At 44.9% G+C, this 27296-nt stretch overlaps 1 protein-coding gene across 1 annotated transcript; it reads left to right on the forward strand.

The window, feature by feature from the left end:
- The first annotated feature begins 465 nt into the window (after positions 1-465).
- angpt2b (angiopoietin 2b) lies at positions 466-27276 on the forward strand. Its single transcript, XM_065471147.1, has 9 exons — positions 466-1253; positions 12159-12314; positions 12992-13113; positions 14984-15216; positions 15459-15583; positions 18775-18876; positions 22569-22735; positions 25716-25846; positions 26109-27276. The coding sequence occupies exons 1-9, from the start codon at positions 936-938 to the stop codon at positions 26267-26269; spliced, it is 1515 nt and encodes a 504-aa protein (XP_065327219.1). The 5' UTR covers positions 466-935; the 3' UTR covers positions 26270-27276.
- The last annotated feature ends 20 nt before the right edge of the window (positions 27277-27296 follow it).

A 27296-nucleotide genomic window follows, 5' to 3' on the forward strand; every position in this document is an offset into this window, starting at 1 on the left:
GATTCCTAATCAAAAGATGAGAATTTGACATAGTCAGCTTTTTGTATAGTTTCAGGTAAACACGTTCTTTACCAAATAATAATTGACATGCCAGTAAAATGGTTTTAAATTAAAAAGACACAGGAAGTGGAGAGAAGGAAAGAGAGAATGGGAAGGAGCAAAACGTTTTCAAAGAGAGTTCCTAGTTTTTTGGCTCTTGTGGTGAGCTGTGTGTAATTTTTGCAGCTTCCTCTTCTAACCCCCCCTGCAAACAGGAGTAGCGCAAGAGGGAGGGAGAAAGTAAAAGAGGGAAGGGTGGTTGACTGATTATGTGCTCAAGAGGTGTGTGTGGTGAGGTACACGGCTCTCCCTCTCTCTCTCTCTCTCTTTGCTGCTTTAAGAGCTTTACCGCTTCAGCCAACATCCTGAAGCAGGCCTCTCTTCACTCCTCTCCCCTCTCTCATCCAGACCAATGTATGGACTCCAGGAGCTTGAGTAGACGGCAGTGAGGAAAGCAACTTTTCAAAAGAGAGATAAACGGTGGGAGGGAAGTCTGCTGTTGGCTTCCTGGGCTGAGCTGCATGTGCTGGCTGGCCGGGTGTTGGAGTTACAATAGGAAACAATTGCCTTTTTTCCTGTGTGTGTGTGTGTTTTTGTATCCACCCCTCACAAAGAACAGCTGGACTACGAACTGGACTGGAGAAAGACTTCTGGATGCAGCAGCAAAGTGGAGGATCAGCCAAAAGAGGACAAGTGAAAGTGATAAAACAGAGGCTGGAGCAGCAGGAGTTGGACTGAGAATACAGGAAGAAGACAGAGGCAGAGCATTCAGGGACAGAAAAATATAGAAAGGGCAAAAGGAGAAATTGATCTCACTCCCTTGCCAGTTCTCCCAGGTGTGGTGGAACCTTCTTCCGTCTCTCTTCTCCCATCACTTTACCTCTCTTGACCCTGACATGGGCCGCCTGCTGGCCCTGACCTTCACCTACCTGGCCTATGTGCTGGCCATCGCGATTGCCTCAGAGCGCCAGCAGCACCGTGTGCAGCACGGCCCCTGCAGCTACACTTTCATCCTCCCTGAGGTGGAACACTGCCATCCCTTAAAGGACTTCCAGGTCACAAATATCCTGCAGAGGGACTCCCCACCTGAGGCTGAGCCCGATACAAGCCAAACCAAGCAGAGCAAGGCCCAAAAGGAGAGGCCTTCCTGGCAAGAGAGGAAGCTGCAGAGTCTGGAGAGTGCCATGGAGAATAACACTCAGTGGCTGCAGAAGGTAAGGTTTCTGAACTGTTGACTAAGCCGACCACTTCCTCCTGCCACACCGTGTTCTTCTTGTCTTTTTTTGTAATGTCGCTTTCAGCTCGCAGATCTTCAAACAAAATGCTGTAGAAGCACTGGATGTCCACAGAGTGCTCCATCCGATAACATCTGTTGACAGGCCCTCATTATTGATAAGTTCACTGCTTAGCTGGGATTTCCTGGATGCTTGCTGTATGGATATCTGGCTCCATGACAATACCTAGTGTATGAGTGTGTGTCTGAATTTAAGACCACTGGGATGTCAGAACTCCCTGTTGCATGCAAGTGGAAGAAGAATGGATAAAAAAAAGTTTTATAATATCATGCCAAATATGTCTCACATGGTTAAACCTTCTAAATGAGTGTTTTCGCCCCCGCGGGCAACAAGTATACAAAACTTCTACTCTTGACTCATGTTTTAGTGGAATTATGAGCCAAAGTCAACTCGAACGCTCTCTGTACCAAACCCAATGTACATAAAAACAGTATCATCTTTTCTCAGTGAGATGGTGTTGGACACATTTTGGCATTTGTCCTCATTGGATTGTTAGCCTTTGTAGCTCCGGTTGACTCAGATTATGACTGAGTAAAATGAAATGATGTAATGTAAAATGGCTTCACAGTGGAGTTTCCATTCCTAAGGTCATCTGGGCAGGGAATCAGTGTTGGGCCATTGTTTTGGACAGACTGACTGAGTGAGTGACTGACAGGTCACCCCTCTCCACCCATCTGTCTATTCTCGTCTCCATCTCCGCCAGTATATTTATGGTATGCGTTAATCCTCAGTTTGATTATAAGAATTTGTGTTGGGTGTTTAGACTGGCCGACTGAGTGCAAACACATATCTGAGGATTTGAAAATGCGGTTTTGTGAATGCCAAAATGTTTCCTCCGCTCCTGTCACTTCACCCTTCCCACCATATATACTCATTTTTAATTCTTTCCTTTCCTTCCTGACAATTCTTTTCCATCCAACTTTGTCATTTCTATCCGCACCTCTGATGTGATGAATGTGTCTCATCGATCATGAGATCTCAAAACCTTCTCCCATCCTGCTCACGTTCACCTGAAATGGAATAGAAACACACACATGAAAGCACACACTGATATCCCCCTGTGTATTCGTGCTGTCTGATACTCCATCTATGAACTGGAGTCACGCCTTCCATAGGAACCATCTCGTGGGGTCATATTATAAACGTATATGTGTGTGTTTGAAAGATGGAAAAAGGCACAAAAACACTTTGTCCTCACGCGTATCGTATATTACTCCTGCCTACAGTTTACAAAGCTCGAGCTGAACTGTAGAATTTAAGTCTTCACATGCTGCTCTCATCTTGGACTCATCTTGGCCTCTAACTTTCCACTTTCTCCACCAGAGATGTGATATAAGCAGCTATAAACAAGAAGCAGTAAAACAATCCCACAACATGTACAGAAAAGCCTCTGCTGACACACATCGCGCTCCGTTGCCAACATCCTCCACATAACGTCTGGAATGAAACTAAAAGATCCAACATTTCAACAAGTAACCCCCAGCAGACTAAACTGATGCATAAATGATCAAACTGTAGCTGGGATTTCAACAAAAACACAGCATTACCCTAGAGAGACCTTTCTTTTCAATTGCACAAGGGTACGCTGAACTTTGACCCCAGATGGCAAAGCTTTTTCAGCACCTTCTGAGGCTCATTAAGCCTATCTGCATGCTGAAGGTTTTGGAGGAACGTGGTGGTATGGATCTGGAAGAGCTTCAGGCACATGTATGAGTGTGTGTCGGTGTTTCTGTGAAACCTACGATCTCCCTCAAAGCTCCCCTGGGATGCTACGACCCTTACTGTGAGCTTTCTACCAAAACCCTATGAAAGAAAACACACACCCACGCATACAGATTTAGGAGCACACACACACACTAATCCACCATGTTCCACAGAGTAAACTCTGAGTGAAGTCCAACAGGACTGTATTAACGCTCCAGATTCCTTCTGGTGTTTCCAAGAAGAAACTGGTGTTTGCTTTCTTTTGGAACAACCCCCAACATCACCCCCCCCTCCCCCCCCATCTTGTCCCTTTTGCCCTATGCTGCCCTGAGGGCTTGGCTGCTTTTGTTAGTGTGTTTCAGAGGCTGTGGTTATTATACTAATGCAGAAATATTGCACAGATCAAGGTAGCTAGCTGACCACTGGTGACCTGATATTTTGGCTGCTCAATATTTCATTAAACCAAAGTATTTCTACCACATTACTTACATCATTCAATTGGGCTCCATTAACTTTCATAGACTTACACACATTTTTCCTTCTTAAGTGGTCTGATTCTGACTGCTGAATTATTAAATCTTAAGTGCTCATCTCAATTACAAAGACACACTTTCACTTATGCTGCAGTTTTGTTTAGTTTAGTTTTTCTTTTTCTTTACCACAGTCTGTGGGTGTCTTGGCAGTCTTCACAGCAATAAATAAAGTGACACTGAGACAAGAATAAAATTCTGCCCTCATGCTACTGGCTGTGTTGGTGCTTTGAGCTAAATTGTAATGTCAGGACCCCAGCTGTCCGATTTATCCAGTAATAGATCCAGACATTGCAGTCAAAACTACAAAGGTTAGTGTTGTCATGGTGTTAAAGGAAAATTCAGGGTATCTCCGAAGTTACTGGGATGCATTTTTGGACTTTCTAAAAATATACTTATCCCTAAATAAATATTGCATTAGCTAACATCTGGTAGCATGCTTTTGTTCTGGGTACCAGACCCATCATTAGAAAAACATACATACGAGCATAAGATGGAGAGATGAGCATCACCCTGCAGCAGATAATAATGCAGATATCAGTGACAACAGATACACCACAGGTTAAGCCAAACACAGGATGAAGGGTGGAGCTGAGGTAGAGGTGGGTTGCAAAGTGGCTCGGAGATGTCCCGCAGCTGGAGATAAACAGAGCTGCTGGGACCACAGTTGAACTAATGCTGTTCAACATTGCTGCCAGTCCATCTATTAACTACTGAGATGTGAATAACATGATGAAAAATCAAAAAGTCTGGATTCCTCTGTTGGATGTGTCTGCTTTTTCCTGGCAAAGTGGTGAAATAACTCACTGCCAACCCCAGGTGAAAAACAAAATCAGCAGCCACATTGATTTCTATTCTTTGTTGTTACCCTGTTCAACCTACAGAACACGGTGTCAACCAGGGGCAAATCTTTTAACAGATGTTGCTGCTGTGAAAACAGGTCACAGTGTGAAATGCATCTAGAGTTTTTCTACACTGCACAGCTTAAACAGACTCTCTGTCTCTTCCATTGCATAGAGGTGGTGGCAGAAAAAAATCTGCATGATTAAAGAGGAAGTCACAAACGTTTCACACAGAAGTTTCTGTTTACCTTTTTAGGTTGAAAATAGATTTCTAGATTTCTGCTTTTGCACTGATATGCTCGTCAAATCACTATTTCCATTCTCACAGTCGTACCCATCCTGTTGTGCCTCCGTCTATCATCATCATTTGCCAAAACAACGTGCAGACATGTTTCCCCTCCCTTCTGCAATTGTAACCAAGAACAAATGCGTCCATTTGCTCAGTAATTAAGATATCAGGGAAGTCCTATGATTTTCTCAGCACCGATCCCTTCTCTCCTTCGTATACACAATAAAACAGAATTATGTTACATCCCAAAAGCAATTTATCTGGCTGCATAGTGCAGCGAGCGACACAGCAGCAATTAATGCATTTGGCAGAAGGGGGATGGAGTACATCAAGACTTCTGAATTGAGCTCTGGAAGAAAGGATGTAATAGGAACACTTTGGACAGGCAGGCCGATAGCAGCCCTGAATGCATAAGGCTGATTATGATGCAGGGATCTTTGGTTCTTCTTTGGAGTCTGCTTTAATCCGCTTGGTAATCTCTTCATAACCTTCATTATGAAGGGATTTTCCTTCTTTCTTTTTCCCCCCTGCTGTCTCAGTTGTCCTAAAGTAGTAAAATATGAGGGAAGGATTTACAGAGAAAGATTGAAGGGAGACACTTTAAAAGAATGGGAAAGTTCAAGAGACAAAGAGAAAGATTACTAGCAAGCAAACAGTTTGAGTGCAGATTCATCTCTATTATCCCACTTGAATTAGTATTTTTTAAACTTAATAAAAAGAAAATGAATTATAATGACCCCATTCCTCCACAAAAAATTTTAGGCGAAGAAACAAACAAGCAAACAAATAAACCACCAAACAAACAATTGTCTGGTTTGAATTCCCTTCGATTTTTGTGGATAGCCACTCATTAGCTGGATAATTTTGAGTGCTTTCTCCTTAGAGACTTAATTTTCCACTTGTGTGGTTTAATGAGTACAGTCTGATCTTTTCTCCCCAGAAAAATCATAAATATTAATGTTCTCAAGTTCGATATTCTACTCTGCTTTATTGCAAAAGGCACAGGCCATTGCCCGTTAAACGTCAAACAAAACTGTATCATTCACAGTAGAAAAAGTGAAATTGGACTTCCCGATGCCGTTTTCTCAAACAGACCACATTAATAAGAAAATCTATTTATTGGAACAAGATGGATGTCATCCTATTTTTACTCCCGGTGTAACATATGATGGGTTTTAGCCAATGCTTCTTTCTCAGTGCTTGTGATTGATTACAGAGTTTAGGTGACTATCCCTGAAGTCCTGCTCATGAATATCTTGATGTCAAACTCCCAGTATATGCTTTCGCTTCTCTTTCTGCATACCCACTGAAATGCCTATATATTCCATCATTTTATGAATGTTAGGTGATTGGCCTGAGGTAAACCTGTAGATGGATGGATAGATGAGTGGAAATACACTGCAAATGCCCCGGGGATACTAAATTCTGTGACTCCATCACAGTGTCTGAAAAGATTGAGGTAAAAAAAAAAGGGCACACGACTTCAAGGTTCAGTCTTTCATACTGCATCAATGTCCTAGTGAATACATAAAGCACATTGCCTGCTAAAATCAAGCAGCAATCCCTTGGGGCTGAAAAATGAATTGTCAAAAAACTGCAGTTCCCCTAGTGGCCATTCGAGGCCATCTTCAAGTAAATCAGTAAGCCCTCATAGACTTTTGTGTTAAAATGCTCAACTTTAGCCACTAAAATAACCTTTTACAGCCTGGCAGTAAATACAGTGCTCATCTGAACACAGATCCTGCCCCAGGGCCGTGCAGCTATCTATTTCCTTATGTGGTCGATCATTATCTCTCTACTCTTAATAACACAAAGAAGTGAAAGATTTCTTCCAAATCTCTCCACAAAGTCATCCACTAGTGTCCTGCACTCCTCCTCCTGCTCATCAATTAATGACTTAGAGTTGTACTGAAAGTCTGAGGTTTACAAGATGAACAGGAATGGAGACAGCACCCTGTGAGGCACCAGTGCTGCACACCACCAAATCAGACGGAGCCCAATCTCTGTTACTGTGTCCTGCCTGTCAGGTAGTCAGTAAGCCATGAGATGGTAGGCATGTTCATTGATATTTCCTGGAGCCTCTCCATCAGTAGCAGTGGATGAATAGTATGAAATGCACTTGAGAAATCAAGGGATGTGATCCTTATTACTATTTAGATGGGATTAAACCCTCTGTCACAATACGGCTGTGTGCAGGCAAGAGTAGGACCCAAATGCAAACTCGCAGAGACAAAAAGTAAACTCAAAAACACAGCTTTATTGCTGGCGTGGAAGGGAAACAAAGAATAAAACTAAACTGGGAAAACTAATACTAAATCATACATGGAAACACAGAGAGAATCACACAGCTATGTTGGAGGACGCAACACTGACAAAGAGAAACATGGGGCTTAAATACACTGTGGGATAACGAGGGGGAATGAGCCACAGGAGGAGAGCACAGCTGGGAGTAATTAGGCAGGACGAGACAGGGGAAGCAAAACTAGAAACATTAACATAGGACAAAGACTGAGAAAGTAAAACAGGAAACACACTGACTGACTCAAGACATGTAAACTTAACAGACTAGGGAGACAGAACATAGGGACCTGAAACATGGGACAGAAAGGCACAGTAGACACAACATGAACATAACGTCACAGGGGAAGAGTACACAAAATGCAGGAACACAGGACCTCTTTCAAAATAAAATGGGAAGCATAATGAAACGCAAACATGACAACATAAGAAACACAGACATGAAACACGTGAAGGACAAGGGAGACTTAACAGGGGTTGGATACACAATGGAATCTAATAAACAAATGAGCTTAGATAACCTAATAAAGTAGAAATAAACCATAAACATCAAAATAAACTAAAACTCAAAACGCTGGGTCAGAGCCCCCCCTTCAAGGGCGGATTCCAGACGCCCCAAACCACGAAAAAAAGAACAAGAAAATAAACATGAAACAAAAGCAAAACAACCCACCCAGGGCGGGTGGCGGGGGTCCAGGACGGAGGGCCGGAAACAAAACCGCAAAAAACAAAGAATCTGAACCACTAAGACCAAATACAAGGGCACAAGAGTCCGAGACCCTGTTTCAGGAGGGCGACCATGGTCTCGGCAGAAAAAGAGTTCATGGCGAAGTAGTTCAGGTGGCCGACCTGGAGGCCGATGGCACAAGAGTCCAAAGTCAGGCAGATCAGGGGGCCGTCCTGGAGGTCTACAGCATAGCAGTTCATGGTTCATTGGTTCAGGGGGCCGACCATGTGGAAGGTGGCCGCGGCGAAGCAGGTATGGGTGGCCACACTCGGGTGGCTTGGCAGGCGGGCAGCGGCGACGTGGGCATGGACGAGACCTGTCGGGCGGCTTGGCAGGCGGCCGGCGGCGACGTGGGCATGGACGAGACCTGTCGGGCGGCTTGGCAGGCGGCCGGCGGTGACGTGGGCATGGACGAGACCTGTCGGGCGGCTTGGCAGGCGGCCGGCGGCGACGTGGGCATGGACGAGACCTGTCGGGCGGCTTGGCAGGCGGCCGGCGGCGACGTGGGCATGGACGAGACCTGTCGGGCGGCTTGGCTGGCGGTCGATGGCGGCGTGGTCCTGCACGAAGGCCCTCGGGCGGCTTGGCAGGTGGTCGACGGTAGTGTGGATGTGGACGTGACCCCTTGGGTGGTTTGGTGGATTTCCGTGGATAGGCTGTTTTGACAGGCCCTGGAAACAGACATGCCGGACGAGGACGTGGCTTGGCAGGCGAGACGAGCGGAGGCGTGGCGTCGACCTCTGGCTGGGTCGTGGCAGGCGAGACGAGCGGAGGCGTGGCGTCGACCTCTGGCTGGGTCGTGGCAGGCGAGACGAGCGGAGGCGTGGCGTCGACCTCTGGCTGGGTCGTGGCAGGCGAGACGAGCGGAGGCGTGGCGTCGACCTCTGGCTGGGTCGTGGCAGGCGAGACGAGCGGAGGCGTGGCGTCGACCTCTGGCTGGGTCGTGGCAGGCGAGACGAGCGGAGGCGTGGCGTCGACCTCTGGCTGGGTCGTGGCCGGCGAGACGAGCGGAGGCGTGGCGTCGACCACTGGCTGGGTCGTGGCAGGCGATGGAGCAGGTGGTGGCGCTGCAGGCGACGGCGTGGGAGCCGCAGGTGATGGAGCAGGTGGTGGCGCTGCAGGCGACGGCGTGGGAGCCGCAGGTGATGGAGCAGGTGGTGGCGCTGCAGGCGACGGCGTGGGAGCCGCAGGTGGTGGACCAGGTGGGGGCGCTGCAGGCGACGGCGTGGGAGCCGCAGGTGGTGGACCAGGTGGGGGCGCTGCAGGCGACGGCGTGGGAGCCGCAGGTGGTGGACCAGGTGGGGGCGCTGCAGGCGACGGCGTGGGAGCCGCAGGTGGTGGCGCTGCAGGCGACGGCGTGGGAGCCGCAGGTGGTGGACCAGGTGGGGGCGCTGCAGGCGACGGCGTGGGAGCCGCAGGTGGTGGACCAGGTGGGGGCGCTGCAGGCGACGGCGTGGGAGCCGCAGGTGGTGGACCAGGTGGGGGCGCTGCAGGCGACGGCGTGGGAGCCGCAGGTGGTGGCGCTGCAGGCGACGGCGTGGGAGCCGCAGGTGGTGGACCAGGTGGTGGCGCTGCAGCAGACGTTGTGGAATGCTGGATGGGCTCGGCTGAACCTCCAGCTGGCATGGCAGGGCCAGCAGGTGCGGAGACCTCTGGCTGAGGCGTGGCAGGGCCAGCAGGTGCGGAGACCTCTGGCTGAGGCGTGGCAGGGCCAGCAGGTGCGGAGACCTCTGGCTGAGGCGTGGCAGGGCCAGCAGGTGCGGAGACCTCTGGCTGAGGCGTGGCAGGACCAGGCGAGGCGTCGTCCTCTGGCTGAGGCGTGGCAGCCGCAGGTGGTGGCCCAGGAGGTCGCGCTGCAGGCTGGGGCATGAAAGCCGCAGGTGGTGGCGCAGGTGGTGGTGCTGCCAGTGACGGCTTTGAAGCCCCAGGTGGAGAAGCAGAAGGTGGCTGGACAGGCTCACCAGAACCCCCAGCTGACGTGGCATGAGGCTGGACAGGCTCCACGGGCCCTCTAGCCAACGTGGCATGAGGCTGGACGGGCTCCTCGGGCCCTCCAGCTGACGTGGCATGGTGCTGGACGGGCTCCTCGGGCCCCCCAGCTGACGTGGCATGGTGCTGGACGGGCTCCTCGGGCCCCCCAGCCAACGTGGCATGGTGCTGGACGGGCTCCTCGGGCCCCCCAGCTGACGTGGCATGGTGCTGGACGGGCTCACTAGAACCCCCAGCCGACGTGGCATGAGGCTGGACGGGCTCCTCGGGCCCTCCAGCAATGGAAGAAAACTGCTCCGCTGCTCGGGATCGCTGGCGGCGTGAACGCCGTTTCCTCCGGGAAGGAGGAGGAGACGTGCCAGCCCGCGAACCTTCCAGCGGACCGGGCTGAACCTCCTCCGGGTCTTCATGGTGGAGAGGCAGATCCGGGCGGACGTGTACGGTGGAAACGAGGAAGTCCTGGATAAGAGGGTTTAGCGCGCCAAATAGCCAGGGAAGTCCAGAAACCATCCTCTGCAGACGGATGGCTAACTCCTCCCGGTATTCTTCAAATGGCAGCGCAAACCATTCCTGGCATAGAAACTCCACCGCATAGATCATGTCCTCCCAGAGCTCAGCGGAGGGATTATGAGCTGCTGGGTCCATTGTCTGGTTGCGTCCTTCTGTCACATTACGGCTGTGTGCAGGCAAGAGTAGGACCCAAATGCAAACTCGCAGAGACAAAAAGTAAACTCAAAAACACAGCTTTATTGCTGGCGTGGAAGGGAAACAAAGAATAAAACTAAACTGGGAAAACTAATACTAAATCATACATGGAAACACAGAGAGAATCACACAGCTATGTTGGAGGACGCAACACTGACAAAGAGAAACATGGGGCTTAAATACACTGTGGGATAACGAGGGGGAATGAGCCACAGGAGGAGAGCACAGCTGGGAGTAATTAGGCAGGACGAGACAGGGGAAGCAAAACTAGAAACATTAACATAGGACAAAGACTGAGAAAGTAAAACAGGAAACACACTGACTGACTCAAGACATGTAAACTTAACAGACTAGGGAGACAGAACATAGGGACCTGAAACATGGGACAGAAAGGCACAGTAGACACAACATGAACATAACGTCACAGGGGAAGAGTACACAAAATGCAGGAACACAGGACCTCTTTCAAAATAAAATGGGAAGCATAATGAAACGCAAACATGACAACATAAGAAACACAGACATGAAACACGTGAAGGACAAGGGAGACTTAACAGGGGTTGGATACACAATGGAATCTAATAAACAAATGAGCTTAGATAACCTAATAAAGTAGAAATAAACCATAAACATCAAAATAAACTAAAACTCAAAACGCTGGGTCAACAGACCCAGGAACGTGACACCCTCTGCAGTATGTGGATGATTGTATCTAGATTTGTTCTGTATGTAACTGTGGAAGGCCAAGAGAAGTTATCCCATGCATTTTCAGTAGGACCAAAACCAGTCTCTCCAGTACTTCTCTTGCATATAATATGAGGGCAACTGCTTGATAGTCTTTAAGCTCTGATAGTGTTGACTTCTCTGGTGCAGGAACCAGACAGGATGTTTGCTATCTACTCCTTCTTCAAAATGGCGTCATAAATGGCGTCAGGATCACAGACACAAGGCAAAGCACCAGGAGGAGGCCAGGAGTCTTAGTTAAGTAGGGGGAGGAAGGGGAAGAAGAGGAGAAAGGGAAAAAAAATCAGTAAAGGTAGTGAGTGTGTGTGGAGGGCTGTGAACTAAACCTGCAAATGAGGTAAAAAGGTTTACCTCATTTGCCCTCTCCAGGTTGCTCACTGGTTGTCTGTCTGTCACCTTAAAACCAGTGATTTGTTTTTCATTCTTCTCATTCTGCTCAACTTTAACCTCCAGCTTCCTCCTGTAGGAATCCTTGCATTTCCTCAGCTTCACTCTTAGGTCCCTCTGAACTCTCCTCAGTTCCTTCCCGTCCCCACGTTTAAAGTCTTTCTTCTTGTTATTCAGGAGCCTTTTCAGGCTACTAGTGATCTGAGGATTATTGTTCACAACTGCATGGATTGGATTTTTGCAAGGCCTACATTAAGTTTTGTGACTACTTTGATTGACCGATGTGCCGTACACACAGCTTCCTATGCTATTTACTGGCCACAGCTGCCAACAAAGGCAGCTGTAGCTGGTAGTCGACTACTGTCTGAGAGTCTTCACCTCTGCCATTTCCAATCACTTTGCTCACAACTTAGCACTCAACTCCCTCTGGTCTAAATGTGGTGGTTCTAACTCCATAAAATCAAAATGCTAATACTGAGGCTTCACAATTTCCTCAAACTAATGGGTGACTTCATGGTGGCCACCTCCATCCTTCATATGCAGTGCATGGATAAAATCTGATTATTACCAACACAGAATGAGAAAATTATCAGCCTGTTCTCCCCACAGCTGGAGAACTTCATCAACGAGAATGTGCGCTCCGGGGTGGAGGAAATAAAGAGAACTGCGGTACACACCCAGACAGCTGCCATGCTCGAGATGGGAACCAACCTCCTCAGCCAATCAGCAGAGCAGACTCGTAAACTGACAGATGTTGAGACCCAGGTAAGCCTATAAGCAAAGACCAGAGCAAACCTATTTGCAGCCAGTCCAAATGAAAAACTGTGGGGGCCACACCCGTACAAAAACAAATGATGTCACTTGGGAAACGCTCGGTGAACAGCTAATTAAATGTAAATCAGATGTAACCTGCTGAGAAGCCATGCCCAAAGGTGGCGGGAAATGCTTTAAAACAGCTGGTATTTGGTCCTGCAGGCTCTTGATTGACACAGTGAGTCGAGCTTTGCGTCTGACAACAAGCCAATTAAAACACAAAGCTTGGTAGCACAACACAGATGTGTCTTCAATCATGCCACAGATTTTGTTATTACAGACCAGGCTGTTTTTGGTCCCGTTGCTTTCTTTCTCTCTTATCAAAGCTGATATAAAATTTGCAACCTGTGCAAATAATCCGAGCAGCTTTGCTCAAGTTTTTGTTTTAACCGTGACTTCAAAACATGTCACAGGTGCACATGAGATCATCCTTGCTTAAGTTTTGATTATAAGATCAAAGAAGGCAATTTCACGAGCTTTGTGATGGACAGTTTATCCCCAAGGGTCCTTTTTATGAAGGGCGAGCGCCCTTTATTTTTCCACTCCACATCTCTCACCGTTCTCATTCAATCTTCTTTAATGTGTGATAGGTTGTTTTTTCTTGCTTATTGTTTTTTATCAATCTATAGGTGTTAAACCAGACAAGCCGCCTGGAGATTCAGCTACTCGAGTACTCACTCTTCACTAACCGGCTGGAGAAACATATACTTCTGCAGACTCAAGAGATCTCTCGCCTCAGTGATAAAAACAGGTGAGAACACATACACACACACACTTCTCAAAAGACATTTGAGCACATTTTAGAGCACTTGAAAATGCTTCATCAGTAAAACCCTCCCTAGAACTGTACGTACGATAATGTGTTTTTCTTTGATTTTTTAAAAATCTGTCTGTAAGACTTGGTTCGTGCTATTTTCCTCATCAGTTTTTCCTTTGCTAATGAAATAAGATGAAACATAAAAAAGCAAATACTCCTTTGAAAAAGAATGCTTTCTCAGGAAAAGGCCACTTCACGCAGAGATTAATGCACTGTATATGCACATGCATAAACTGGCCCTTCCCATACTGCAACTGCAAAGAAATATGTTGAATGAGCTCATCAATTGTGAACTAGAGGGCAATTAGACATAATGCGCATTGTATAAGCGTGTGTGTTTGTGTGTGTTTGCTAGTGAATGGGCAGTGCAGTTAGGAGGGGTTTCCCTTTCTTCTCTCTAGGAACACAGGGTCAAGTAAAGGCCAGGAGGTTAAGGGCTGGGCTCTGGGTGGATTGAAAGGGAGCCAGTTTTCTTTCTTTCTTTCTATCCGCTTGTTTATCATTCCATCCATCTCTACCAAGTGTGACCAACAGAGAACACAGTCCTCCAGCGTTCTAGCACCTGTTACACATCTGGCCCCGCTCGACCCCCCGTTCTGCCCTTCGGCCCTCATCTTTCAAGACAGTGACGCGGATCGGACGTGTAGATAAATGAATCCATCTTGACAAGGGTAAACTCCATGACAGGGTGCATGAAATTAGAAATGTAATAGCAGATTTGCGGAGAGGCAGCTGTGGAATGAAAGGGAAATAAGGGCTCCACTGGATGGAGGAGGCTACTGCTGCTGAGCCTTAAGGGCATGGGGCCAGTTTTTGAACTGCTGCCAAGCTAAGAAGGGGCAGAGAGACATGTTTGTTTTCATAGGCATTACATGTGAACTAGTATTGGCAGGAAGTACAGCACACTGCAGCAAGACTAATACCAGTGTATATTTTAGAATAATAATAGTAAATAGCAGAATATCATAACCAGAACAGTATAATTGCCCAGGTCGCACAAGAAATGTTCCGTCAACTTACACAATCATTGAAACATTGCTGTGCTGCCTTTATGCCGTGCTTTGCACTGTGATTGAAGCAAAGCGCCCATAATGGAGAATAATTTCTTATCGAGTGTTTTCCCACAAAGCAAAAAAATAAAATGGAAGTGAGTGAAAAGAAAAAAAAAGTGGTTTCGATTGATCCAGCTTTCTTTCCCGGCCACATACTGAGCTGCTGCCTAAAGTGGGAGATTGAAGATCCATCTGCGTGTTCACGGAGCTCAGAAGTAGCTTGTTCAATCTAGGTGGCTGGATTGTTTCAATAAATAACTGCTGCAGACTCATTAGTCAAAGCCATAAAGATCAAGCTGCAGGGATTTATGGCGCTCATTTGGACGTGGGGGTGTGCCACTTGTGTGGCGCGTGCGCGCGCGCACACACACACACACGCAATCAGGTTGTTACCTCATTGCTATGATCGAGCAGCTTAGCATGCAGGGCCATCTGTGAGTGCTGCTGTGGTACAGGTGTTTATATGATGTTAGCCCAATGAGACTGTGGAGCTGATGTCTATTAGTCATCCTTGTATAAATGTGCAAGTTTGTGCAGTCTCCACTGTGAAAGGTAAATGCTGAATGGATGGATTCTGCACCCCCCCCCCCCCCCCCCCACCCACGCTTTTAATCTTCAGCCTCCAAACAATCCAATATGCATTTAACAATGGTGTTAGTGCTGCTTCAGATTTATTTTTGTATTTTTTTTTCTCTTTTCAAGAATGCTCTATAAAGTAGAAAAATTAACTTTCTCTTTCTTTGCTTTGACAGTTTTCTCGAACAAAGGCTCTTAGCCTTGGAGGGTCGGTATGGGAGGGAGCTAAAAGGTCTGCAGAGCGAGAAGCAGCAGCTTCAAGGGCTTCTCGAGAGGCAGAGCCAACTAGTCAGTCAGCTTCAGCGCGAACTGGGCAGCTCTTCTCTTAACAGCACCTTACTACAGAGACAGCAGGCCATGCTCACAGATACTGTGCAACAGCTGCTCGCTGTGGCCAATCACTGCAATGGTAAGGCTTAGTGAGTTTACTGTGCAAATGGCACTATAAATATCAATTTCTAAACATATATAGCCAAAGGCAGCTTGTAATTAACATCTGAGACATGCTATACATGTACATGCTTACACTGCAGACACAAAAGGCTTAAAGCAGAGTGTAAAGCTGCGAGAGAACTCACATATGGGGTTGGGATTTGTGTGCAAAACCCGTAAGGTTGCCATCTGTAAACACATGTTTGCATGTTTCTTCAGAAATCTCCAATATGCCCAAGGAGGAGCCGCTTAGTTTCAGGGACTGTGCAGAGATCCTGCGATCTGGAGTGAAAGAAAGTGGAATATATAGCATACGCCTCCACAACTCCACACAGACTGTCAAGGTAGTAAGACTTTAAAGGCCACTGGCCTTTTCTTGCAAATATCACCTAACCGACTCTGACATGAAACTTTCTTTTGGTCTGTGTGTCTCACACAGTTTAACACTAGAGTTATTTTAACTTGGATTAATTTTACCGTTTTTTTTCCCCAACTCAGAGTAATTATTTTGAGCCACAATAAATACAGGGAGAAAAAAACAAAACTAGTCTGATGTCATGGTAATATTCTAGGGATTTGGTGCAGAGGTGATGGAGATGTCATGCTGTGTTACAGAGAGCTAAAATAATAAGCAACAGGAGCATTATGCCCTGCAGGCTTTATGGTGAGTGAGAGTGCACTGCAGAATGCAAAGTCAGAAAAGCCTAAGAGGTACCTCTACTGATCTCAAGTAACTAGCCCTTGGTAAGTCAACCATGACATCCACCAGCAGGCTATTCGTATTCTGAGTCACATCTAGCATTCTGGGGATCTTAACTCTCAAAGCCTTACAGGGCAAAAAAGACAGGCTGAAGCAGTGTTGTGTTATTCATTATTTTCAGTCTAGTTAGCTGTTGGCACCAACTCCTACTGCCTCCGCCCCCCTCCCCCACCCCCTGTTCTTCCTCTTTATTTCCTGTGGGCAAGGCAGCCAGGTGTTAGGCACTGGTGCCATGTGTTTCCTGCCAACTGGGGCCAGTGTACATTTCCACTGATACAAGTTAGTACTCGTGAAATCATTGCCGCTTTCAATCTACGCCATCTAATTCAAGTTGCAATGTGGCTGGCAAGCTGGGTGGCTGCATAAAAGTGGGGCACATACAAATTGCCCTATTTTCAAAGCCGAAAGCCAGCTTTCTCTACCGGACTACAGACAAAAGGAATAGAAGAATACGTGTTTAATGCATAAACTGGATATATGAGGCAGATTTAGCGGGCCATCCATCAGGCTCTGTGAATGATGATAATGATTACAAAACTACATAGTTAAGGGTCTGTTTTTTTCTTCTTTTCTTCCTTTTTTGTGTCTCTTTTCTGTATATTTTTGAGAACTCCATTCGTAGAAAGTCCCTTTATCACATTGACCATAAAGTCATTATTATTTTTTTCTTGAAAATCCTAATGACCCTTGAGCTTCCAGCGCTTTATTATAATGGATTTGGCCCTGGCATGCCTTTCTTGGCCAATAACAAGTCTATTTGGAGTATTAAATATGAATCTGGTCTAAATCAGAGTAACAACCACATTTGGGAAATGACTTAAATTGAGAATTCTATTTCAAGACCCTGTTTTTGTATTCGGTGTGATGCCTTTAAGGTCAGAACATTGGCCTAATGTGCCAGAGGATAATCACACAACACTGCTGGTCTGCTGTGTATTTCAGGGTAAATGAAATTCTCGGAACCTTCTGAACACTTTAATTTCTTACTAAAAAAAATTAACCTGCATTGTGGATGCTCATATGCCGTGACCGGTTCTCCCTCAACTGATCTGCCCCTCCCTGAGCCTGGTTCTTTTGGAGCTTTCTTCCTGTTAAAAGGGAGTTTTTTTCTTCCCACGGTCACCAAGTGCTTGCTCAAAGAGAGTTCCCTGATTGCTGAGGCTTTCTGAGTTTTTATGATATACAGCACATTGTGGCCACTCTTGTTGTAATTTGGTGCTATATAAATAAAACTGAATTGAATTGAAAATCTGTAGAGGATGCTTCATGACAGATCAGTGAGGTTTCATTGGTTGAAGACATTCAAGCAACTATTGGTTGTATCCACATTCCAGAGTGCAAGATTGTTTCTGAAACACAGCTGTCACTGACAATATTTATAATTTGAGGAGACAACATTTTATAGATATTCAAACATAGTGCCAAAGAACACTAGTCCAACACTGCTTTGAGGTATAATGAGTACAAGCGTTCAATTAAAATGAATCACTGAAGTATCTAATCTTACCACCCATGGGAGAAATTCATTTAGCACACCTGAAGGAGGCTGGAAGAGGTCTAATTAAATACCTCAGATATCTAAAGTAAGTCCCTGGACAAGTTTAGATTTCAAGATCTGTCACGAGACAAACAAGTAAAATGAATTCGTATTAGTTTGTCCAAACATCCATGGAAAAACCTGCGGCCAAGCAAGAAAGAAAGCAGACTGTGTAACCAGAAACGCAGAAGCCTCCTCCTCGGCTGCTACACAAGGGATAAGAGAACATGGTGAGGTGAAGTTTTTTCTTTCCCACCTGGGTCGTATCATTGTGACAACCTTAGACGCAGAGTTCCCCTGTATTCCCGAGGTTTCCGAGGCATGCTTTAAATAACAGAGAGGCTGTGGTTTGTTTTATTTCTTCATGTCAATTCTTCACTTAGTGTAGACAGCTTTGGTTCCTTAAGAAGTGACATTTTCAGATTAATCCCTCTTTAAGGATACATAGACTCAGGAAAGATTAGACGTCAGTCTCAGATGGTTTAAAATGGGAAACATGGGGAATACTCAATGTCTGACATATGTTCATCATTTGTATCAATATAGTACTGATACTTCATAGACTATTAAGATGTTTTAGAACTTTTTTTCATTTTTGAATATAAAATAAATACTTTTGTATGTCATTAAATTAAATACTTCTTTGCAAAGTAAATCTGCTGCAGGACTACCTGCATTTTAGACTCTTTTAGTTGATTGTTTCGAATTTACAGCATCAGACTTCTTTCTTTTCATTCAGTCTTACTGCCATTTGAAAAAAACATCTCCAATGGATCTGCTCTGCATCAACTTAATGCCAACCAACAATCAGTGACAAGCTGGTTAACAAAGCCAAGCAGTTAGCTGATAAAAAGCCAGGGAGCCCTCACAGCAGCTGGTGGGGAATACAGGATCGGCATTCACCAGGTGGCTTGAAGCAGGATTCCAAATGAATGCTTTGCCTCTTCTGAATAGAGAACAATCACTGTGGCAAATGCTCTGTTCTGTATCAGCTGCAGTTGCTCTGATGTTTCTTTAGTTGGATGAGAACGTATTGATGCACGCACAAACTTGAAGGGGACTTAATGTGGTGGTTCTTGGACTACCAAGAACTACCTCTTAAAGAACTACCATTTATAACTATAACAGGTCTTCTTTAAAGACTATGGAACAGCTTTTGCACAGCACTTCAAATGTACTTCTTGTAGACACTCACCCCTAGGGAATAATAGCTTGTTTTAGCTGTTTTCTATTTGCAGGTGTTTTGTGATATGAAGACCAGAGGCGGGGGCTGGACGGTGATTCAGCATAGAAGAAACGGCTCCGTCGACTTCCATCGTGGGTGGAGGGATTACAAAACGGTGGGTTCCCCAGCCAGATGGCAGGGCCACTTTTAAGCTCAGGTCTTATGGTATCAGTACTGCAGGACTGGACAGGAGGTTTCAATAACTTTCCACGGGTGCTTTGACACAGAGAGGTGAGGGAAAGCAGCTCGCCTGTGATCCCGGGTGACCCGCGCTTGTTGTATTTGGCCGCCCTTATGTTCTCCACAGCCCCCCATGTTATTGCACCTGCTCTCACTCCCTGTCCCAGCCATACTCCCACACATCCACATAAACAAAAATGCACAAACACACACACACACACTCACATGTCACGCAGCACTATTATTTGCATCCATCCTCAGATTCCCCAAAGCCTTCCTGTGCAGGGATATAAGTGCGTTGATGAAAGAAACCGAATTTCCAAATGCAAAGACCACCCTAAAACAAACTGGATACAATACAATTGCGCTTGAGAGACTGTGAAGTTGCTCCAGCGCTTTGGCTGGGAATCGAGCATGTTTTAGCACCTTTGGCTTTCATTTTGCTTGGAATTTAAATAATGCTCTTTTTTTCTGAATCCATTTACAAAGTGTTGCACAACAAAAAAAGCCAGTGCTTGCAAACCTTTTACAGACAAAACAAATTTGGGATTTTTGACTGAATGGAGGAGCAATTTGTCTTTCACCTATGCCAAGAAATCAATTGTCACTGCTCGGTTTGGAAATTAAATGCATAGCGGAGTGTGACTGCAAACAGAGAGAGAGGGAGAAAGAGTGGAACAAAAAAAAGCCTTAAAAACTCTTTGAAGGACAATATTTTTACAAGTGGATGATAAATATTTGGCTCCAGCTGTGGCGTGGGAGGACAGGGGCCCCTGTAGATGCCAGATAACGTATGAACCATAATGCTTCACTTGCCCTGGTCCACACATAGTATTCTCAAAGAGGTTGTCTCAGAGTTCATCAAATTGTGCACCCAGACCTGCTGGAAAGATAATAAATATTCCACAGCTCTTTATTTGAAAAAAAAAAAAAAAACACAGCAAAAAGCAAGTTTGACAGGGAAACAAGGTGACTTATATTTAAGACATAAACAAGGAGAGACGTATCAGCACTGTCAAAAATGCTATTATGCTGTTATGCTACTCCTTTGTGTAAATCAAACATTTTTACATGCTGAGAACAAACCCCCACAAACATTTTCACTAATGCTGTGGGGATATTTTTTTTTTTTTAAAGCCAGTCGTGTAGCATAACCCAGTCAGTTATGTAGCACCACAAAAGCGAGACCGATGGGTCATGAAAGGACGGGATGTGCCGAGTGCTGACCCTGGGAATTCAATGGACCTGGCCGAGTCGCACCGACCTGTTTTCACCTCCTCGAAACAGTCCTTGGTGTTCCACCCGATGCTAGGAGCATCCCAGAATAGCTTTTTTTTTTTTTTGTGTGTGTGTGTGTGTGTGTGGTTTTTTTTTGCAAAGAGCACATGAGGGGGGCAGCAAGTCAGACACAGGAACTGCATTGAACATTGAACAGTGGTGAATAAAAAAGAAATTACCCGTGCAGACCAAATGCCTCACTTCTGAAGTGCTCCCATTTTGGGCTGAAGCCCAACAGGAGATGGCTCAGAATCGCATGGCAGATGTAACACGACAGACCCACGCCCGGTGTTTTCTCATGGTGACACACAGATGGTATCTGACAAAACTGGGCTTTTCTGCAAGCCATTTCATTCCCCCATATTTAGCAGTTTGTGCTCAGTTACAGACTATTATTTGTATTATTTCTTCTTAGCACTATCGCTCACTATTTCCTTACTTTTTGTTTAATCCTCTTTACTCCTTATGGAATATAGGACTTGGACAGTTTGCCTCCACATCACATTCTGTGCTCTCTGAAAGTTATTTTGGCGATTGGGTCGGCAGCTTTCAGTTTATCCATGAAAGATTGCCTCCATATCTGCTTGGGGCATCCTCTTCTTTGCTTTCCTTGAGGGTTCCAGCCAACCAACGACCCATCTGGACTTCCACAGGATACAGGGCTTAATTGTGCCACTGAGGATTTAAGGAAAAGGCAATTGTTATTTAGAAAAGTGAAATAACTGACTATAGTTTATACAGTACAGTGAATACTAAAATTACTGTAACCATCAGATTTAAAAGTAACGTTTGTAATGAGCAATGTCGCCTTGATGTTTCTGGAGGTCACTTGATTTTGGTAGTACTACCCGAATCTTCACTGGACTGACTGGCCGTGTTAGACTGCCTATGAAGCTCTTACAGTGCACCTCTGTATCCTCACAGGTCTTCTAGCCCATGCCAAAGGACTTTAATGAGTACGCTGTGAGTTTCCTCTGTTTTAATTTTTCAGGAAACTCTGCTAAGGATAGTGAGTTCCAGCACAAACAGATATTTGGTGGTTTTAAGGGACACAGGGTCCTCTAGAAACTCTATTTGTTTGCTTTGACTGACTCTTAGCTGCACGTTAGTGGCCATGCAGAGAAGACCTGCAGCTGTTTCTGGTTGTGGTAGGTGCTTCTCTTCAGCTTTAACAATGATTATGTCAGTAGTTATGTCAGTGGCTATTAAGCTAACTATTTATTTGTTAGGATTTTTTCCCACTGTGTGTTTAAGCTGAGTCAGTTTTCTGGACTGTTTTCTTGATTTATGTCTGTTTACATCAGTTTGGGTCAGTGTAGACCGAGTTTGTTTGTATTTTTTTTTTTAAGCGGTTAATGTGCTGTCTTACTTTATGATCAAGCCTAAATCTGTTTATTTTAACTTCGTTTATGGGCACAGACATCATTATTTGACTTTTTGTATGATGGTTTTCTTGTTCTTCGTGCCTGACCGGCTGGGTCTCTCACATTACACCAGTAAAATAATGAGAGGAGAAATGGCTGCTAAGCCTATAAATGCACAGAGATCTCAGTGTGAGGTAGCTGATATCAGTCTGCATTATTTATGAATTCCAGCTATTATTCACTTTTTGCCATTGCTAACTGTTGCATAACTTCTACATTGTACAGTGCTGGGAAATGAAGTGCAGTTAGCTAATGCTAAATTGTTAATGCTATAGAGAGCAGGGCTGATTCTTATATATCGCTTTCCAACTGTACTTGAGCACTTAAAGCACTTTATACCTGTCTCATTCACACACACAGACACACACACGCTCACCTGTGCCTTAGTTCTTTTTATCTATATCGACACACTCCCATAATGAACATATCAGGAGAAAGTCAGGGTTTAGTATCAAGTATCATGTGGCATGTAGACTGGGAAGCAGCCAGGGCTCGAACTACCAACCAGTGTTATATTTTAGGCAGTGGAGTGTGTTTGTGAAGGTTCTGTATAATTTATTGCTGTTTATCAATAATAATAAAAATATTGTTATTGTCCAGGTCTAAAGTTCAAACAAACAGCCTACAAACTCACAAAGCCAACTGTTATTTTAATTTGTATTTTACATTTGCTTGTGGAGATTTTGTGCTTTGGGATTTTGAAGTAAATTAACATGTCAGCTGACCGGTCTTTAGCTTTGGGAGTTGAGTATTTCACTTCCTTTATTCAGTCTTAGCCCATCAGAATGATATGTTTCACTTCTTAAATTGAGGTCCATTTTCATATTAACTCTGAACATACTTGGCAGGCTGCTGATAAAAGCATCCCCCCTTGTTAGGATATTTTCTTTTTTCTATTGTGTCTTTTTCTTTGTGTCTAATCCAGGGTTTTGGAGAGCCGTCTGGGGAACACTGGCTGGGGAATGATATCATCCACAAGCTGACCAGCTCCCAGGATTACAGTCTGCATGTCCAGCTAAGAGACAGAGAGGGGAATGAAGCCTATTCGCTTTATGACCACTTCTACATAGACGGAGAGGACAAAAACTACAGGTAACCATAAAGCATGAACTGTAACTTGTGTCGCTCTAGCTTGCAGCAATGCTTTTCTTGTCTTATTGAATGACTTGGTAATTAGTACATGATTGGGCAAAACTTGACAACATGCCCACTTAAAACACCCACACTCTGATCGAAAATTTAATTATTTCTTTTTCCCACTTTCTCAGAAACATGACATGAATAGGATCTTAATGAAGGTGTTTTATTTCAGAAGTCAGTGTAAGTGCTATATTAAGAGCTGTCTGTTGTGAACGCTATAATGGCAGTACAGTGACACCTCTTCAGCTGTCACCTTTGATGCGGGCGCGGGACTCTCGGATTAGAAGCCGTTATCAACGGTTAAAATTCGTCTCTATGTTTTCATTTTTCTGGGGTTTTTTTAATCTGCGACCACTGAAGTGGAGGCGGCAATTGGACTGTTTTTGTTTTAAAAGAATGTCATTCAAAATGATGAGCTAAGTGGAGGGCAAGCGGGCACTTTTAGTTTGCCTCTATTTTTCTTTTCCCATCAATGCATCTGCTGTTTCCCCCTGAAAATCCCCAAAGGGAGCCACATCCACTAGAGTATAACAGGAACACTAAGCAATACCTGCTCGCAGCCAGAAACTGACAACTCACACAAAGCCCTTTGGTAACCCAGCAATCACTAACAAGATTATGTGTGTGTGTGTGTGTGTGTGGGGGGGGGGGGGGGGGGGGGGGGGGGGGGGTGTGGGAATGCCGAAGCCATGTAGCTTCTAAAACAGACAGAAATGTAATATAAAGCGACGCAGTGAGGTTAGATTAGATAGAAATTCACAGGAATTTGCCCTTGTTTGGGGAACGTTTATGGAGATTGATGCTCTGAGAGATGACAAATCATAATCACATGTGGAGGTATGCTTCCAAGATGCCTAATAGGGCAGCAAAATTGCATTTGCCTGAGTTTCATCCCCATAATTAGCGTGATGAAACACAGCCTTTCAACATTTAGCTGTAGGCTACACTGTGTGAGTTGAAGCACCTGAGTGCATATAACCACATTCTGTCTAACCAGTTCAATGTGCATCAGATTCAGCTAGCACCCCGAAGAAGCTGGGTTGTTTTTTTTATTATAACTCCCCAGCCGGAACTGTGGTGCTATGCAGCTCGTCAGCCAGAGCAGTTCTCATCCTCGGTGCATTCGGTGCACTCCCCAGAGCAGCATCAAGGTCTTCACCTAAAACTCAGTAACAAGATTCATACATTAATCATCGATATGACAGACCACCTTTCCCTTCGAGGAAGCCAAGAATAGCTGCACTTATAGCAGGGAAAGTAGTCGACATTCTTTTAGCGTAACAGTATCTCTGTCATTAAGCCATACAATAACAATATAAAAGACAGTCACCTTGAAAAGGGTTAGCCTGTGGTCTGTGGTATTGGTATAATAGCTGAGGGAAAAGAGAAAAAATAAAACACATCTGGAAGTCATGGCTAATGCAAATGTTTTTCGGGGGTGCTGGAGGAGCTGACACCTTCTGTCGGCCACTCTTTCCAGTAGGATATTCTGCAAGCTTGCTGTTGCCATTCTGACTAATTTGATTGGTCCTAATTTGCATCACATCACTGAATTAGCATGAAAAAACCCATCCCTCATGCATGACTGAACCTTTCCCCACATCTCTTGACTGGTCGTGACAGATGGCTTAACCTGGTTCTGCTCTCAGATCAGTTGGGTTCTCTCTGTATTGTTGCACCACTTTACCTCACAATATAAAGTTTAAGATGAGTATTGTTGGGGAACAAAAAAAAAGTAATTAAATTTAATTGAAATTCTGTTAATGCACTCTGTGCTGTTCTAGCTTTTTTCCTGCCCCCCAGCACCAGCACCATTATCTCTCTCTCTCTCCCCCCCCCCCCCCCCCCTTCGTCTCACGATGTGTTGTCCTGCCCTGTGGTGAACTTACAAATTCAAGAGGAGGATTCTTCACTTAGTCCTCACAGACAGCGTGCCCCAGGCTACAGGGGAGGAGGAGAGGGGGGTCACATAACTCAGGGGAGAGTGTGGCACTAACTAGACAAAATGACAGGGCAGAGGAGAGGCCAAACAGCGAGACTGACCTTGTCTACTCTCTTTAAAGCAGTCCTGATGTGCGCGCACACACACACACTCTCACACACGGATGCGAAATCAGACGCAGAATCGCACACACACACCCAATTGCTGGGCTGCTGTATGAAAATAATTGAGCGAATCAATTTAAGTTGGATAGAGATTTCTTACAGGCGCAGCTGCTTCACAAAGCACAGCATGGAAGAAAAATAATGAGAACTTCTTTAGGTTACTTTTTATAGTGATGTTGAGACAACAATGGGGTAACAATAGGAATCCTGGAGGGCGGGTAAGGTGTACTGTACATATGATAAAAAGGCTATGATATTATATTGTGGTATATAACTTTACATATTTCTATTCATCTGTTTCTTTTTTTATCTTTGTAAAATAATAAACTGACAAATTTTATTTGAATTTAATGATGAGCTCGACAGGCTTTCATCCAAAAATACACCCCCTCTTACAGAGTTTCTTAATAAGAAGAAGGAACGGTGAAAGAGAGGAACATCGGATTGTGCCCTCTTTAGGAAGCGGTTTACTAAAACCAAATTGTAAAGTCAGATATTGCCAGAAGCTGTGAAGAATCAAAGTCCGACAAAGGAAAAGTGAACAGTAAGAAGCCAATGCGTCAACCTCATCCTGTTGCTATCCTGTGGTATTATTGAAATACAGACAAGCCGGGTTAGTAAACACAACTGTGCCGTGTTCAGTTTAGCAGAACACGATTGGATTACTTTAGAGATACTGAGCTTCAGCCAGTTTGGGGGCAGTATCCACTCACTGTCATTTGCAGCTGCCAACAAGTTGCCCAACATGGCTTTAAATAATGAATAGGAGCGCCTGCAGCTGAGCTTTTTTGCTGAATTTCTATACTCATTTTTTTTTCCTCTCTAGCCTTCATGCCGAGGGCTTCAGCGGCACAGCTGGACGAACCAGCAGCCTCTCCCACGCTGGAAGCCAGTTCAGCACCAAGGACAGAGACAATGACCGCTGCACCTGCAAGTGTGCGCAGCTCGCGTCAGGAGGTAACGTTGCATCAGTCACCTGCTGTCGCTCAACCCACATCATCTCAGTCGGTCTCTCCTCATAACCCGTCTTGTAAAGAAAAAAAAAACCCGATATCCACTCCCTTGTAAACGTCCTGAAGTGCATTTCATTTCCCTTCTGCGCCAGTATAAAGTTACTGCTGACTTACAGCTGTACATTTGGGTGTTACATTTCATGAGCTTGAATTCAATTAATTCTGACTTTTACCTTGAACTTTTTGCCACACTTCCTCTTCTGCAGGATGGTGGTTTGACGCTTGCGGTCCGTCCAACCTGAACGGCATATATTACCCTGCCTCCTCCAGCGTGGTTCGCTACAATAGTATTAAGTGGTACTACTGGAAGGGTCCAAATGTGATCGCTACCATGACAACCATGATGGTTCGCCCAGCTAATTTCTGATGATGCTGGCATGTACTTGCCACCAGATTGTGAAGTGAATGTCATCACTGTTAAACAGAAATGAACAATATCCAAGAAAATGTATATTTTTGGGAAGACACTCAAAGAAGGCTTTCAGTGATTTCAGCTTGTGGACATTTTGGAGGGGTGCTTTAGCAATCGCCTGGGGACATATATTCAGACTCACCGCAAATGACTGTGAATTCCTGAGTGAGGAAATCCACGAACCGGAACTATTCACAAAGGTACTCGGGCTATATTTTAATAAGGATTGTTCAGCTGTGAGAGGAAGGAGACAGAATATGAGCTTGGCTACAGACAAAAGAAAAAAAAAGAAAAAGAAATAACACATCACTTTATGCAGTTTAAAAACCAGTTACGCAACCCCTAATAAATGATGAAACTTTAGGAATGTTATAACAAAACTTACTTTTAAGGATGGATAGAAAGTGAGTACATCAGAGAGACAGCTCAGGTTGAGCAGTTTAGAGATAAAGTTAAAAGAGGCGAGGCTGAAATAGTTTGGACAGAGGAGGAGGGACGGTGGATATATCAAACAAGGATGTGGAAGAGGGAGCTGCAAGGCGGGAGGAAAACAGGAAGACCACAGAGGATGTTCATGGGCGCAGAAAAGGAGGATGTGCAGAGCGTTGGTGTGCTAGACATAGGGTGAGATGGAGGTAGATGATCTGCTGTGGCTAAAAGATGAAGCAATGAAAACTTTTGTTGTGTATTTGATGTAAGATAATTTGGTGACACTTTATAACAGCCATCATTAATAAAGGATAAATTCATTTTTGTTTATTTTGTACTTTTTTTTGCTGCTTAACAATAGAATACTAATGAATCTTATTTACTAATTGATTAATAAGTGGTGTGTAAATCAATCAATCTATGAACATTATCTGCACGGCTATTGTAAAGTTGTAAATGACATTTATAAAATGTGTTACACTTGGTTAAGAAGCACTGTGGAATCTATAACGATAACTTGGATGACTAATATAAACTGGTCTTTATATTACTT

The sequence above is a fragment of the Pelmatolapia mariae genome, linkage group LG22, assembly GCF_036321145.2.
Source record: "Pelmatolapia mariae isolate MD_Pm_ZW linkage group LG22, Pm_UMD_F_2, whole genome shotgun sequence".
NCBI lineage: Eukaryota > Metazoa > Chordata > Actinopteri > Cichliformes > Cichlidae > Pelmatolapia > Pelmatolapia mariae.

Coding starts and splice junctions, on each gene's coding strand:
- angpt2b (XM_065471147.1), top strand. CDS start 936: ATGGGCCGCCTGCTGGCCCTGACCTTCACCTACCTGGCCTATGTGCTG. Junction 22,736..25,715: donor GGAGAGGACAAAAACTACAG/GTAACCATAAAG, acceptor TTTCCTCTCTAG/CCTTCATGCCGAGGGCTTCA. Junction 25,847..26,108: donor TGCGCAGCTCGCGTCAGGAG/GTAACGTTGCAT, acceptor CCTCTTCTGCAG/GATGGTGGTTTGACGCTTGC.